We start from the raw sequence: 16897 nt of genomic DNA, 5'->3' as shown, positions 1-16897 counted from the left end.
ATCTGCATTTAATTGTGTAATACACTTGCAGTGTTTGATTCACATAAGACTTCCATGTGGATGTTCTGTCACCAAAACTGACATAACAAATAGGAGTTACAGAACTTCTTTATAAAATCTAATACTTGGTATGCAGAGTAAATCATACTACAGTGCTGTAGGTCCCATTAAAGGAATCTGTTCACAGAACCTGTTCACAGAACCGATTGTGTGGATTGATGGTTTACCTTTTTAAAAAGGCAGAAATGTCACTCAGCTTTGCTTTTAATTTTACGTGGTAACAGGGGAACACTAAATCAATGTTAATTCACTCAGGGATGAAAATTGATTAAACTGATGGAAATGCACGTTTTATTGATTTAGTTCTGTCCAAACTCTGCCTGCTCACGCCTAGTGGACATTGTCTCAATTTAAAGCAAAGTGCACTCAGCCTCAGAGTAATGGACCGAGAAATACCAATCTCTGTTCATGCCATTTTTCCCTCTTTTGTGTAGTGTTTCTACATATATATATGTTGTAGGAAAATAGTTTTATTGATTTGTTGTGGCTCAAATACTACTAACACGAGCTTAGAAATTGCTATGAAGTAGTCAAAACTTATAGAAATGCTCAAAAATATCCAAAGTACAATGAAGGAATATGTAGATAAGTCTGTGGAGAGTAAATGCAATTGGACAAATCAGATTTCACTGTTCTTCTGGATCAGTCATTTTTTAGATGTTTAGTTTTCCCTCTGACTCTAATCCACTGTCTGAACAACAGCAAACTCAGATTCTAAAATGTAAGACTACAGTGAACACAAATGAAAACTTCTGGCAGCTCTGCTTCCCCTATCTCATCGTTGCCACTCCCTATCTTGTCGATTTGGTCGTGTGTTTCTGTGCAGGGATCTCGACTGTGATGAGACAAGCCAGTATTTCTAATTTTGCAGAGACTTTTACTCTGTGTTGTAAATAGCTTGAGTCCTTGTAAAGCACTTGACTCCTAATAGATTTAGGAAGTAAAATCTTCGTACAGAAGTCTTAACATTTCTTATGCATGCCATTCCCAGCTTTTTAAGATCTTATACCAGATTTGGAATCATTGGGTAATGCTATAGTAGTAGCTACATTGTGAGGCATATATTTGTCTTTTGAAGCCATTCATAAAAATCTGGTAGAAAATTAAAGATTTTTTTGGGCAACTTTCGGTTAAGTAAGCAAAGCCTGTTTCCTAAATGTTGAAGAACTCTTTCAAAATTAGTTCTGCTTTTTGTCTTTCCTCCTCAAAGCGAATATTCAAGTTTCTGCAGGGAGTTGCTTTTCTTTTAATGCAAACCAAGATCTAGATTGTCAAGACAAAGGCTCTTTTTTTATTAGTGCGGTAGAAACCGTGTATGTCCATTTAGCACTTGGTGATCAAACCTGCTTCTGTTTGCAGATCAGAGAGCAAGCTCACCGGTACGGCACCAAGGACGGAGTGATGATCTCGAGCGGGATGAGAGGAGAGAGGAGCGAAGGGTGGATCGGTCTGATGACAGGAGAGATGAAAGAGCCCGTGAGAGAGAGCGGGAAAGGGAGAGGGACCGAGAGAGAGAAAGAGAAAGAGACCGGGAAAGAGAGAGGGAGAAAGAAAGAGAGTTGGAACGAGATCGTGCTCGGGAACGGGAGAGGGACAGAGAGCGGGAAAAAGACAGGGACCGTGAGCGGGACCGAGACAGAGACCATGACAGGGAAAGGGAACGAGAGAGGGAGAGGGAGAAGGAGCGGGAGCGAGAGCGGGAGGAACGAGAAAGGGAGCGAGAACGAGAGAGAGATCGGGAGCGGGAGCGTGAAAGGGAGAGAGGTCGAGACAGAGACAAAGAAAGGGACCGCCAGAGAGACTGGGATGACAAAGAAAAAGGAAGGGAAGACCGCAGGGATAAGAGAGAAGATATTCGAGAAGAAAGAGGCTCAAGAGATGTCCATGAGGAAAGAAAATCAAAGTGAGTGGATCTAAATGTTACTCCAGTCAAAGAAAAAAAAAAAGGGCAGTCTTTTACTGCTGAATTTGCTAAGTAGTAAACAGGGGAGTATCTTAAGAAAGAAGACATCCTGTTTATGCATAGACTTGGTCTGGAGCTGTCTCCTCTGCATCTGTGTGGCACATGCTGGTAGCCCCCAAACTGGTACTACGCTGCTGAAGTTACTCCAGTGTTTTGTTAGTGCTGAATCACGGAACTGCTCAACTGAGAGTTGAGTCGGAAAATGTAATTTTCCCTTTTCTGTATGCTTGCATTGTCTTGCCTTTAATAATACAGTCACTAATGGAAATGTAGTAGAAAACTGTGGTATGTTATGAAGTCTGAAATTCAAATAGCAGCCATCTAGGTCAGGGTTTGTGACTTTGTTAATTAAATTTCTTTGGAACATGCTTTACCTTTGCACTACCAAATTTCCAACATCAGAAGGCTACCAGTGAAGGTGTGAAAAATATCCCCAGTGTTGTGTTGTGCTTCCTTTAAGTGCATAGCGGTTACTTGGAATGGCAGCTTAGAAAACTGTAGAACTTCGTGGCATCTTTAAATGTTTTCTATATGAGGTGCTTAGACTTCAGGAATTGTATTGATGATAAACTCAAAACATCCTAAAGAAATTTGATGGTGCATGTTCCTTTTTCAGGAAGCGTCACAGAAACGAAAGCAGTCCAAGTCCCCGTCAGTCACCCAAACGTCGCCGGGATCATTCTCCTGATAGTGATGCTTACAACAGTGGAGATGATAAAAGTAAGTGGGAGTGGGCTCTCTCTGCAGTTGGACACAGGTTATCCTCTGTGCTTATGGAAAATAACTTGCAATTTTAAACAGAAAAAACATGGGGCGAGTTTTGTAAGTGTTCTCCATATTTTTATGAGCGCTACCATTTTTCTTCATCTTTGTTTGTCACTTATCTTCATTTTGTCACTAAGTGTTATGTCTGCCAGGTGATAGTGACTTCCACATCTTCTGTGTAAGATGCATGTTTACCAAATTGGAAATTGTCTTTTGCTGCTGCAGCAGTACAAAAACCTGAGAAATCTAACTGAAGTAATGGGTTGTGTGTTTTAAGGGACACCTTTTTGGCGTGCAGAAGACAGCAAATGCTCACATGTTCTTCCTACACAATAAAGGCTATGAAAAAATGTTCTTTTCAGAACAGGATGTTCTTTTTCTCATTTCCCTTTCATTGAGAAAAGAATGTTCTTTTTCCTGTTTTGCAGATGAAAAGCACAGACTCCTGAGCCAGGTTGTGCGGCCGCAGGAATCCCGGTCACTGAGCCCCTCTCATGTCACGGAGGAGCGGCAGAGCCGCTGGAAAGAAGAAGAGCGAAAATCAGACAGAAAGGAAAGTTCCCGGCGCTATGAAGAACCAGAGTTTAAAGAGAGGGTTTCTTCAGCAGATAAGCAAAGAGAGCAGCCAGATACTTCAGAAGGTTCCCGGTCCAGGGTTCAGGAAAATCTTGGACACCGTCCTTCTGAAGAAAGAGATGCTTCTGATAGAATGCATGATGACAGCAAGAAGAAATCTAAGATACAGAAAAAGGCCACGAAGAAGAAGAAAGACGATGACAGTGGGGTGGAAAGGTATGCCAATGAACCAGCAACTGAGGAAAGCCAGGTCTTTTCCCCTAAGAAAGGTCAAAAAAGGAAAAATGTGGAGAAAAAGCGGAAGAGATCCAAAGGTGATTCTGAAGTTTCGGATGAAGAAATTGTTCCTCATCATAAAAAGAAGAAAGGCCCAAGAACCCCTCCTGTAACTAAAGAAGAACTGGTTGAAGCACCAGCTGAGAAAGCAGTAGCAGAAGTCCCCACAAAAAGAGAAGATACTACATTCAGTGACTGGTCAGATGAAGATGTTCCTGAACGTGGTGACATTGTTGTTCCAGAAAGAACCACTGAGGATTCCCATAGAAAAAGTCACAGGACGAGGGTAGAAAAGGTGGAAGCCCCTCATGTTACTATAGAGGATGGACCACACCGTAAGCCTGTGGACCAGAAGCGCAGCAGCAGCCTCGGTAGCAATCGGAGCCATGCCTCCAGCAGGCTTAGATCCCCCTCCAATGAGTCAGCGCATCGCAGTGGAGATGATCAGACTGCACGGAAAAGGATCCTGCACAGTAGCTCTAGGGACAGGGATAGGGACAGGGACAGGGAAAAGAAAAGCCTAGAAATCACTGAAAGGAAGTCCCGAATTGATCAACTGAAACGAGGGGAACCCAGTCGCAGCACATCTTCAGGTAATAAGATGTATTTTAGTGAGACTGACCTATCATTCTGTGTAAAAGTCCCAAATTGTTCTTCATGGCTTTAATTAGTGTGATAGGACGGGGAGGTCCTGTCTGCCTTTCATTCTGAAACTAGAATGAATTAAAATTTCTGCAAGTGTTAACATATTTGAAAAGCTGATTCTCAGTGGGCAGGATTACCATTTCATTTACCCCAAAACATTCAGTTGGATTTGGTTCATACTGTCTGGGGAATAAAGTAATTTGTAAGACAGAAAAACCTCATAGAGGAAATGCTTGTACTAGCAGAACATTGAGGTAGTTCGATCATCTAAATAATGTTCTTAAATTCATTATTAGTGTTAATTTAGGTATGGAAATTTCTGAAATTATGCAAAATGAGGTAATTTTTTAATGGTTTCTGTTAGGCATACTTTTAATGCACATAGAAATCATCTTCATTGCAAATCAAAATAGTCACATTTTTTTAATGTGTGTAGTTGCTCTGAAAAAAAAATAGGTAAAATATTTTAAAACTGAAAGAGTATCAATACAAAAATATCTTCTTCTGAAAGCACTTCAGCTCTCTGTTTTCCTCATGGTTACACGCCTGGAAGTATTTTTCAGAATTCATCATTTATTAACTAAGTCATTCCTAGCTTTTAGAAGACACATTTAAAAATTGTATACCTTTAGTTGGTTTCTCTCGTAGTAGAAGGTTGTCGCTAAAATTCTTTTTTGGAATTGGGAAAAGTTACCTCGTGTTTTTAACTAAGGTTAAATCTTCTAAGGCAATGTGAAAGCATTATTAATTTGAAGATGCTTCTTTTGAGAAGTGTATTTTCATTCCTGAATCTTTAAAATGCTTTGGTCTAGTAAAATGGTACTACATTTAATGTGTCATAGTCATGTTTATATATATATAATTTTTATGCAGATCGTCAAGATTCAAGAAGCCACAGCTCAAGAAGAAGTTCCCCTGAGTCAGATCGTCAGGTTCATTCCAGATCCGGGTCCTTTGATAGCAGGGAAAGGCTTCAGGAGCGAGATCGACATGAACACGATCGAGAACGAGAGAGAGACAGGAGAGAGGGGAGACAGAGGGACTGGGACCGAGATGTGGACAAAGACTGGCCAAGGAGCCGGGAGCGAGAGAGACTCAGGGAGCGAGAGAGGGATAGGGAGAAAAGGCGGGAGCTGGAGAGAGAGAGAGACCGGCAGCTGCCTGATCCTGCTGAAAGAGAGAGGGAGAGAACTCTTGACATCTCCTCTCAAAAGGAATCAACAAAGCACAGTGAAACAAAACTGGACAGAGATCATGAAAAGGAGTTTGATGGTGTTTGCCGGGACTCAGTGGCTTCAGAGAAGGAAAAAACAGACAAAGATTTAGGACCTTTACAAGGCTTTGAAGATGGAAATGAGGCCGAAAAAATAGAGAGTCTAGAAGGTGAGCTACTCTGGGAAAGAACCAGTGTTTTATTCTTTCTCTTTTATCATAGTGCTAAATAGAATAGTTTTCTACTGTAAAGCTTATTGGCTTCAGCTTCTCTGCTGTGGAAGCAGACAATGAGAGAAATCTGATGAGTATCTTTCTTATTGTTAATTGTGTTAGTGCTGTTTTTTAATTTTTAGAGAAGTCTTGAGGCAAAGAAGCATAAATTATCTGAGATAATTCACCAAAATGCAATGTTTCTGAATAAGCAGTTTACTAAAAGATAACACCAAATTTTAATTGCCTTCTATCATGTTAAGATCTATTTCTTATTTTGAGAGTGACAGGTAATGATTGAAAAAAAAGAATGTGGACTTGGAACTGTTTCTTTGAGATTTTTTACTAGCAGAGCCCAATTATCATAGAACCATTTGTCTGATTAGTAGGTGAAACACAGGTATGGCTTGGGCCAGTAGTCCCAAAATAGCTTTCCTGAGGTAATCTTATAGATATTTCCAGATCTAACCTTATCTGAGTTGATCTCAGTAATATCAGCTGAAAATGCAGCTTCATTTTGCTGGCCCTAATGATACTGGGGTAAGTGTGTTTAGAAAGGGGCAAACACTGACAAATTCCTAACAGTTTGTCACATGGATTAGAAGCTTGAGCTTTGCAAGAATAGGGAGTTGGGAAGTGCTTTTACATGAACAACATAAAAGAAAGAGTCTAAATCCAGAGTAACTGGCGTGTGTTACGGTCATGCTCATTGTGTTTGCCATTCTTTGTAAGAATTACCTGTAGTGTTCCTTGTTAATTCGGGCAGTTAAATCAAATGCTGTCTCAAGAAGATTGTGAGGAATATTTAGTACTTAGGTCTCCTACCTGATTACTCACAAAGTGGTCTTTGGAGTTGAGAGATCCTGTTGGTAAGGTTTCATTTAAGGAGATTATCTGTTGAGTGGAAGCACTTGACAAAGATAGTATTTGAAATGAGCCTGGAAAAGTCTGATTTTGCTACAATAGACAGAATTAACTACTTTTAAACTAGAGGAAAAGCATGGTGTGATAAATCTGAGAGTACCATGTAACTTGAGAAGGAGGTAATGAAAAGCCATTCTTGGGTACATGACCTGTTTCCAAGAGGGCACCTGTAACCATATAGGCTGTGCGTGTGAAATGTGTTCTTAGGTCTAGCCTTTCAGCGTACTTGTTTTGATGTGTATTCTTTTGTCTGTTTTTCAAAGATTGTGTTCTAAATTCTCTGCAGGTTATCATCTCTAGGGTGTTATGGTATATTTAGGATTTCTTAATTTTTTTAGGAAAATCTATTTTGTAAAATATTAGATGGCATTCCATATTATTAAAACATATTCTATATAGCATGGTTATGATTTTCTAAGGTTTAGTATATTTCATTATCTTCATTACTTTGTAATTCCTCTTTACATTGCTCCATTCAGCTGATTAGTGTGTTGAGTTTTTAATGCAGAATTAATATAAAAGTACACTTCCACATAAGAGTGGTAAAAGATAGTCTAGAAATTCTCAAACTTTTACTTGAAATTCAAAATATAAAATAATTTTTAAAAAATACTATTGAGAACTATGAATTGTATTAATTTAAATTTCTTAATACAGTAAATTTTTAATGGGTCCGAGCATGTAGTACTGGTGAACTATTCTATCTGGTACATCAGTGTGGATGGAGCAGATGGATCTTACAGGCAGTGCATATTTAAAGTTATAAGATACAAAATGAAATCTAGTGTGGATCACCTTCTTCTCCTTTCTAAAAAGGAAAAACCTGTTAGAAAACTAAGTAAAAGTGACATTTACTTAGGCAAATTACTGTTGTGTATTGTCTTAACAAAATATGTCAGGATATTATTAAATTATCTTAATGTTTTGAACCTAATGTGTTTGCTTTAGGAGTGGGCTTAAATAATACCTAAGATGCTATATGTTTCCTCCAAAGCATTTCCAGATGGTCTGAGTAGTTTGTTTATGCTCTACTGGTTTCTCTTTTCCTTGCTTTTTCCTTGCTGATTTTTAGGTTAGTTGAGGTGACTACTTTTTCTTCCCCCGAGGAAAGCCAAAAAAAACCCCCAAAGAACAGTGGGAAACTTAAAATGGAAGCAGTTTCACTCTGGCTAAGGGAGCTGGAAGGTATCAGAATAGTCATCCACAGAGGAGGATCCCTGTAAATTCTGTCCAGTTTGTGTGGCACAACTCATTGTTAGTACCCATGGTGGAGAACCATAATAAAGCCTGAGTTTAGAGCAATGGAATTTTTAAGTGCTTGAGTCAGATCCTTCAGTCTTGGAGGTGAGAGGATGTCCCTTTTGTGAACTGCAAAATTCAGTGTTTGAGTGTCTTGTGTTCTCAAGTCCTAAGGAATGTGTTTCCACATATGCACACGTATTTGTGTTTGCAGATAGTATGTGGATGGAAAGGAGGGTATCAGCTAAAAGAAGGTTGGCGTGGTTTTCTGAAAGCTCTTCTTGTGACTGCTAAAAAGAGTCTAAAATTCTGTACATAATTGTTTCATTCAGGATACCTGTTATCTTTTGTGTTTTGGAGTTTTGTTACTTATTTTAGGACCTTGGACTGAATCCTGATTTTAGATTAATGTGCTAAAGCATCTGTAAGATTTTGTGGCAGTAAGTTAAATTTTTATAAACTATTTATTATTATAAACTGCAAGTCAGATATCAGATAATCAACATGTATGTGAAAATGGCCTTCTCTGAGCAGTTTGACTAATACTGCACCAAAAAATTAACCAGTGTATGTAAAATTCAAACTGCCACATTTTGTATGGGAGGCATAACTTTGCTGTTTCTCTATGTTAATACCAGTTTTTATGTTGAATATACTTGTTCCTAAAAGCTAACAGTTTAGTTTGCTAAACCTTTTTGTCTTCAGGCAGTGTACAGCATGTTTAGAAAACAAATACGATTGCTTTAAAGCTATAGTGTGTATCTGTCTCTGTAGGAGGAGAGGATGAAACAAAGACTAATGATGTGCAGTCACTGGGGTCTGGTGCTGGAGAATATGAGCCTATCAGTGATGATGAACTGGATGAAATTCTGGCAGGTGATGCTGAAAAGCGTGAGGATCAACAGGAGGATGAGAAGATGCCTGGTAAAAGTATATCAACCCCCTTTTGTTATTATTTGAATATAAAGATTAGATCAGTGTGCATATAATGCTGTTGGGATGTTGACAGTACTTCTGAATTAGAAGTGCAGTCTCTGAGCAGATTCTGTCTGTGCTTGAATGCTTTCCAAGTGTGTTGGGAAGAATGGAATTGCCTAATTGTCCTAAGTTCAGCTGGATAATCTGGGCTGTGTGAACTAGCTTTCTGAGCATTTAATTTGGATCTATCTTAGCGTGTTCAGTTGTACTGTGACTTTTCTGGATGCATAAGTAATATCTCCAAACTTGCTGGCTAAGCAGGATCTGAGCAACCTTTCACAAAAGCATTGCAATAAAAAGCAAAATATTAGGCATGGGTTGGGTTTTTTTAATCCATATAGCTTTTTATTTCTATTTTTTTTTTGTATTTCTCCCATTTCCCACTCATCCAAGTGAGTTTTGACATTCTTATATGAAAGGTCCAAGAGGTCTGCAGAACAATGTTAATCTAATATATTGCTTTCAGGAGACAGCCATGTGCACAGCATGTGAAATTAATCAGCTGTAGTAAGGGGTGGTGATGTGATAACTCATTTTCTGTCAATGCTTTTGCAGATCCAGTGGATGTTATAGATGTAGACTGGTCCAGTCTTATGCCAAAGCAGCCAAAAGAACCACGTGAGCCTGGGGCTGCGCTCTTAAAATTCACACCAGGTGCTGTTATGTTGAGAGTTGGCATTTCCAAGCGATTGGCGGGACCGGAGCTCTTCACCAAAATAAAAGAGACGTGCCAGAGAGTGTTAGAAAAACCTAAAGGTAACTTCTGCAGGGATTAAACTGTGTAGTGAAATTAAACTTTTTTGTGTAGTGAAAAAGTCCTTATGAAATGTGCATTAGTTAATTTTTTTAGGTTTCAGAGACCACAGAAAGTGTATCGTGAATATTGTGTGAAAATTACAGAAATGTAATACAGCAGCATGTCAGTCAGATTAGTGTTTTGATTCCAGCAATGGTAAGGAGGTCTAGACTAATAAACAAAACAAAATTGCTTTTATTTTAGTGGAATATTCTTTTTTTGAGACCATTCATGTTTTCCTAGACTCAAATGTATTAGCAGTTTCTTAGAGAGCTAAATATCTTTTCCAGTGAACTGTATTATAACATAGTAGTAGTATTTCAAGAAAGAAACAAGATTTCTTGTTTTCATTCTAAGGATCCTTTCTAGAATTCATAGATAGGGGTTTTGGATCAGAATGAAGGCACTAAGTTAAATATGTACATTATACCTCTACTAAAAGTGGGAAATACAATAATTTACAGGTTTGGAATTTGACCAAAGTGTATGTCATAAGACATGCATGACAAACGGGATAGGCATCAATTGTACTAGTGCTGTTTCCTACAGTTCTGCAACAGCAATTGCACTGTAGGATCACTCCACCTGGCTGTTTGAAATGATACCTGAACTACTCTCAGCAATCTTTGCATGCTTCCCTAGAAGTTAAGTCCTTAGTGATGATAGGAGGCTCTCCAGCACTGCCTTTGGACTGTCTTGAGTGTACTTGGATTCAGCAGAACCTTGCTCTGGAGAGGATGGAGGATTTGAAGTGCCTCTCTTGATTTTCCTTTGGTGTGTGTGTGCAGTCCCTCACACATCAGAGTTCCTACACTGTAGGCTTTCAAGTGTTTGCTCTTCCTCTGCAATCTGCCAGGTGAATGTTCTCTGTATAGAGATTACACAGCCACAGCACATATAGTGTAAAGAAAGGCACAAATATGGTTCCCTGAAAACTGAATGAATCTGAGCTAGGTGTGCTCAGTTCGTGTAACAGTGAAAATGCAGCATTTTCACTCTGGACTTCATGGTTGTATAATTTGTCTTCCTGTCTTATTCCTGAGGCTGATGTTCCCATCTTTGTTCTTATTGAGGAACAAATTGAAATGTTTCTGGTAATACTATTAAATGCAGAAAGTAGGGAAATTATACCTTGTTTCAGGGTGTGCTTTTTAAATTATTTTTTCTTTGGAAGCAAAAATCTGTAGTATGTGATGTGGTGGTATTGAGATTTTTAGCTGACTTGCCCTCTATTATATGCAATTGTTCCTCTAAGGATATGGACATGCTTACTTGCCAGATACGCTCAGCAAGCATCTGGCATCTGAGAAGACTCTGCAAGCTGTCCATGCTACCTTTGAAGTGGCCTTTTTGTGTCTTGCCACTTATTTCCATTTTTTGATTGTCCATTGAGGTTGTCTTTGACTTCAGTGCAGTTCTCTTTAACCTGCCCTTCATTTCATGTAACTTTCTTGTTTCTTTTCACCTTACTTAAAAACTACTGAGTTTCATCCACATTCTGAGTGATTTAAAAAATGCATCTTTGTCCTCTTCTGTGTTCATACTGCCAAACTGCTGAAGCAGTCTTTGCTTTTGCTTTTTTTTTTTTGCTTTGCTGTATTTCCCCCAGGGTTCTTCACATCTTGAGTGAGGTGTTAAATTCTCTGCTGAGCACCCAGCTTTACTATATAGAGGCAGGTGGATTGGACTCAGCCACGTACCTTTCCATCTTTTTGTCTATTACATGATAATCTTCCTATTTACTATAAAAGGGCTATAAATCAATGAGCTCTGGTCCAGCCCTGTGCACTCTTTTTGTCTTTGCATTTCATAGAAACAGACTTGTTGCAGAGCAAGATTCACCGCAGGATCCATCTTTTCTACAAGTGTTCTTTCTGCACACAGTTTCTTCTGGTAAATGTGTTGGAGGACTGGTCCTGTCACTTGAGTTCTGTTAAATGCTTTAGGTGAGCCAGTAGGAAGGGGTAGTCCATTGGCAGCTGCTGACTTGTTCTCCAGGTTCATCCACCACAAATGAAAAATTTATTCTAGATAGTTGTATTTCACTTTTTCATAGCCATACAAAAACAGTGTTGGCACTAGCACAGTTACCTGATGTCTTGCAAGGAAGTGAAACTTGGGCTACTTTATGATTAATGCAAGTGGTAAGCAAACACCTTTTGTCCGTCACATGTCTGACCATAAATCATACCCCGTCTTATGTCCAAAGCTGTCTCTTGATTTTTAGGTTTCCCAGTGATTGCTGTCTCAATATTGCTTTCCAGTGCTGAAACTAAATACAAGGGTATCCATCCTTCCCTTTCAATGGTGAAGGATTTATTCATGTTATTTTATAAACTCAAATACTCTCTTTCTTTTCCAAACCTTGATATTGTTTAGAAGGCAGAAATACAAATAGTAAAATGTTAAGAAAATTCATATTACTGTATGGTGCTATTCAAAAATACCATGTCTATATTGATCTCTGCAAATCTCAATTCTTTCTAGATGCAGAAAACCTTTTTGAACATGAGCTGGGAGCATTGAACATGGCTGCACTTCGGCGAAAAGAAGAGAGAGCAGGTCTTCTCAGCAATCTGGGTCCTTGCTGCAAAGCGCTGTGCTTCCGCAGGGATTCTGCAATTCGGAAGCAGCTCATGAAGAATGAAAAGGTAAGTGGTCTGCTTACAGTGCTGGGTCAAAGTGTGGGAACACAGATGCTCCTAAGCAGAGCTTTTCTCTGGGAGATAATTTTTGTGTTTGTTGTTCTGAAGAAGATCTGGTCCTTTAAATAATAAGCTGACTTTTATTTAGAGAGGTTGTAGGGTATTTGCTTTTTATGTGAAATGAGAGATTAATTGAAATTTGAGACTAGAGCTAGTTCGTGTTTCTTATCATTTTGGTGTTTAAATTCTGGAGTTGCATTTTCTATATTTAGAGAATACGTAATAAAAGTAATTAGGTATTTCAAAGGTAACTGTTGAATAACTTGCTTGCTTAAGATTCCATGTGCTTTCATAAGACTTGTAAGAATCCAAGTTAAAATTAAAACTTCTGCAGTGGGTTTTATGGTTTTGTATGCTAGTAGAAAAATCATTAATTCTCCAAGTCTTTTCTAGTGGTATGATGAGAATGATTAAACCTGTAATCATTGAGAGTACTTGAGGTTAATTTCCCAGCTTGCATGTTAAAAGACGTTGTTTTCAGTTCTTCCTTTTTTTAAATTCTGTTTTCAATTTCAACAGGGTGCAACAAAACAAACTTACACAAATTCCGCAGCTATGGACAGTGACTTGTTACGGTTGAGTCTACGGTTATTCAAACGAAAGACTGTGTGCCAAGTTCCCGGGCAGGAAAAGACAGAGGACAGCAAAATTCCACAGCCAGCTCTCCAGCAGGAAGTATGTGTGACTTGAGGAAATGGCTGCAGTGGCACTTCCTTGATTTTGAGTTGATTTCTCGCTACCAGTGTTGGTGTTGCTGTTTAGAACTGGTGGTTGTAAAGTGGCTCTAGAAGATGAAAGGAAATACTCCATTTGTACACAGTTAAGAGTATTGGTTTTAGATGTGAATAGGAGTGAAAAATTAAGACTTCTGTGTGGAGGTCTCTGCAGTTTTTGTAATGTTGAACCTTACACTGTAACATAAACCCGTTTTATGGTGCATCAAGTGTAATAATGTGAAGATGTCTGGGTTTAGCAGTTTATAACATCAAATGATATTAAACTGAGGAAAACCATCGATGTATCTTTTTCCTTACTATGAATGGGTATTTCCACCTTGGTCCCTCAGTACACTTCTGAAATTTGTTAAATAGCTGTGAGTCTGTTTGCATTCTTTTTTCCAAATTCCTTTCTTATAGTAGCCTCTGGTGTGGATTTGGATCAAACTCTAGCTCTTTTCCATCTTTAACGTAATGTAAAGATTCCTTTAATGAAAAGGAAATTTCCTTTAATTCCTTCTGGACACAAAACCTAGTCCAGTCAGTTAAGGCTCATTTTTTTTGTTGATTAAAGAGAAAGTTTTAAAAAACAATAAACCCAACAAAAAAACAACAAACTCTTGAAGAGATTATTTATGCCAGTTTTAGGTGTCTATACTTACGAGACTAACTGCATTTTGGACATGCTGCCTGCTTTCAAAAAGGACTGACTGGTGCATATTGAAAAGCATCTGAAGAGGAGCGCAGTCATTGCAGCAGGGCTTTGTGTGGAAACCTGCTTTTCAAACCTGATTTCCTTTTATAACAGGGTAATCTACCTGGTTGGTCAAGGAAAGCCGGTTGATGTAATCTTGGATTTCAGTGAAGTTTTTGGTGCTGTCTCTCAAATACCCTTCTGGAAAAAAAGGGTATCCAGGACACAGCTGGATAAGCACATCATGCAATAGGTGAGCAGCTAGCTCATGGGTCAGGTACACAGGGTTATAGTGAATGGGGTGACAGCAGAGTGGCGACCTGTCACTAGTGGGGCTCCACAGGGCTCCATCCTCAGCCCTGTGCTCTTTGTCATCTTCATTAAGGGCTAAGTAAGCTTCCCAGTGATACTAAGTTGGGAGGAACTCTTGATTCCCTGGAAGGCAGAGGGGCCCTGAAGAGAGGCCTCAATAAATTAGAGATGGGCAATCATCACCCATATGAAGTTCAACAAGGGCAAGTGCCGGATTCTGCACTTGTGATGGGACAACCCTGGCAGTACGGACAGACTGGGGAATGAGAGCCCCATGGAAAGGGTCCTGGGGGCCCTGGTTGATGGCAAGTCAGCAGTGCCCTGGCAGCCAGAAGGTCCAACCCTCTCCTGGGGTGCATGAGGCACAGCATCACCAGCCGGGCCAGGGAGGGAATTGTCCCGCTCTGCTCTGAGCTGGGGCGGCCTCACCTGCAGTGCTGGGGCAGTTTTGGGTGCCACAATATAAACAACACATTGAACTATTAAAGAGTGTCCAATAGTGAGGATAGCGAAGGGTCCTGGGGGGATGCCATAGGAGGAGCAGCTGAGATCACTTTGTCCATTCAGCCTGGAGGAGAGCAGAGACCTCATTGTGATCTTCCACATCCTCACAAGGGGAAGAGGATGGGCAGGCACTGATCTCTTCTCTCTGGTGACCGGTGACGGGACCAGAGGAAACAGCATGAAGCTGAGATGGGAGGTTTAGGTTGGATGTCAGGAAAATATTCTTCACCCAGAGGGTGGTTGGGCACTGGAACAGGCTCCCCAGGGAAGTGGTCACAGCACCAACCTGACAGAGTTCAAGAAGCATTTGGACAAGGTTTTCGGGCATATGGTGATTCCTGGGGTGTTCTCTGCAGGGCCAGGAGTCCAACTTTGATGATTCCTGTAGGTCCCTTCCCTCAAAGGACATTCTGTGATGGATTTTGCATTCTTTTAATCTGCTGCAGATCAGTCCCATGCAGCAGCCTGAGAGTCTTTCACAGTTGCTAAGTTTCAGGAGGTTTTGTATGTTAGCTGTAGAGGCAGCGATCAATGATGTTTTTGCTGGTTATTAAGATTTCAGAGGCATGTTAGGGACTTGTCAAGCCTGGGCTCAATATTGTAAAAATTGTTTTATTATAAAATGGGTGAGGGATCTTTGGATCATACCAGTAAGTTATCTTTAGGCAGTCTGTGTTGTCCTCGATATGAAACCAAGACTTCTAAAACCTCAGACTAAGTCTCTGTATACGCCTCTATACTTTTCCTGGCATTAAACTTGAACTGTTACTTTGAATTCTGCTCATAGAGGATAAAAAAAAATCCATAGCTATACCTTGATACTGGATTGTTGCAGAGCAACTTGCTTTCATTGTTCTCACGCAGCTTGAAAATGAGTTATGAACCACTAAATTTTTTTACAAGTTTACATCAGTTTCCTATCCTTTTTCTCCACTTGGAACCAGCACACTGTGGTGGGATGTTGAGTGTGCCAACAGCAGGTCTGTCTCACATCTGTTATGACTGCTGACAGTTGTATTGGCTTCAGGCAAAGGCCTAACTAAGAACAGCAATGCAGTTCAAATACAGAGATTTTTTTACTACAATGCTTTCTGCAACACCTAGTACCTAAATATTCTTACACTACATTTAAAGAATTGTTGAAGAAGACATGAGGAAGTTTTTAATTCTGTTTTTTTAGGTGCCCACACAGCAGTGTATAGTATTCGTATCAAATATAAATGATGTGAGAAATCTCTGCCTTCTTTTTTAAAATTCTTACTAAATTATGTGACTCAGGCAAAACTTCGTTTTATGTTTTTCATTTGCAGGATATTTTTAGCTTTCTAACTATTATTTGTGATGTCATTGATGATTTTATATACGCTTATAAAAAATAACATGTCTTAAACACTGTAGTACCTGAGCAAGAGTTAACAAACTAATTCTATTCAGCATTTAAATGTGTTCTCACCTGTTTTATAGCTACAGTAATGCTGCCTTTAAGCTGAAAGTATCAGATCATTGCTACCAATTATGTTAATGCCTGTTTTAACCTCTGTCTCTAAAAGACATAAAAATATTTGATAGCTAGAAACAGCCTTATCTAAGACCACAGTACACAAAATAGATCAATGGTGTGGCATTTAATTACACTGTGCTTTAAACCATCTTCCTGTAAAACGGTCAAGGTGTATATATGCACTTAGGTTGGAGAAGAATATTTCACATTACCCTAGAAAATGCAAAATAAAGTAGGTCTGATGGGCTGCAGTAAGTATCTCCTGAAGTGATAGGGCCCTGTCAAATCCAGTGCTGACCTGTACCATTATTTGTTGGGTTTATACAAAGAGCAGTGTTGAAATTGCCTCTTACACACCTTTGCTTTTATTCAATTTGCAGCACTTATGACTGCAGAAGTATGTTGCAGTACTAACAGAAAACATGTGTGTTCCTGTGGGAAGCTCTAAGATTTTTTTTCAAGCATTTCCTTTTACCTGGCAAGAATTACTATACAGGTAGAGCCCAGTAAGTGGAAATTCCTGTGTATGAGTATTTTGGTCTCTATCATTTTAACTAAAAGTAATGTTTAGTTTGCAGGGAATATAAGTTAAAAACTGTCATCAGGTAGTTTTACAATAGCTTTAATAAAAGGAGAATTGCCCACATCCCAATTTCAGAAAAAGGCATGAAATTTGTCTGAATTGCAGACCTTGTTTTAGGAACCTCCCATCTTTGGACCCTCCACACCTCCCCTGCATTGGTCATCCTTTCTGTGATGGGTCTTCTTGCATCTTTCCCTTCTCCCCCTTTCTCTCCTAGCTTGATTTTGTGTGGAAA

The 16897-nt window shown here is 39.4% G+C and overlaps 1 protein-coding gene across 2 annotated transcripts in view; it reads left to right on the top strand.

The window, feature by feature from the left end:
- The window catches only part of ZC3H13 (zinc finger CCCH-type containing 13), a 38405-nt gene extending 24963 nt beyond the window's left edge, over positions 1–13442 (top strand). The window contains exons 12-19 of one of the 2 annotated variants that reach the window (XM_041407199.1): positions 1420–1963; positions 2640–2743; positions 3217–4233; positions 5159–5668; positions 8648–8797; positions 9407–9607; positions 12135–12298; positions 12872–13442. In XM_041407199.1, coding sequence (XP_041263133.1) covers positions 1420–1963; positions 2640–2743; positions 3217–4233; positions 5159–5668; positions 8648–8797; positions 9407–9607; positions 12135–12298; positions 12872–13042 — 2861 coding nt within the window. In that variant the 3' untranslated portion in view covers positions 13043–13442. Of the gene's footprint in view, positions 1–1419; positions 1964–2639; positions 2744–3216; positions 4234–5158; positions 5669–8647; positions 8804–9406; positions 9608–12134; positions 12299–12871 lie in introns of both variants that reach the window. The other variant, XM_041407198.1, reaches the window with a different exon arrangement.
- Positions 13443–16897: the final 3455 nt, after the last annotated feature.

This window comes from Onychostruthus taczanowskii, unplaced genomic scaffold, assembly GCF_017590055.1.
Source record: "Onychostruthus taczanowskii isolate IOZ18803 unplaced genomic scaffold, ASM1759005v1 scaffold26, whole genome shotgun sequence".
Classification (NCBI taxonomy): Eukaryota; Metazoa; Chordata; class Aves; order Passeriformes; family Passeridae; genus Onychostruthus; species Onychostruthus taczanowskii.
The sequence above is the reverse complement of the archived record's forward strand: the minus strand, read 5'-3'. Positions and strand labels throughout refer to the sequence as shown.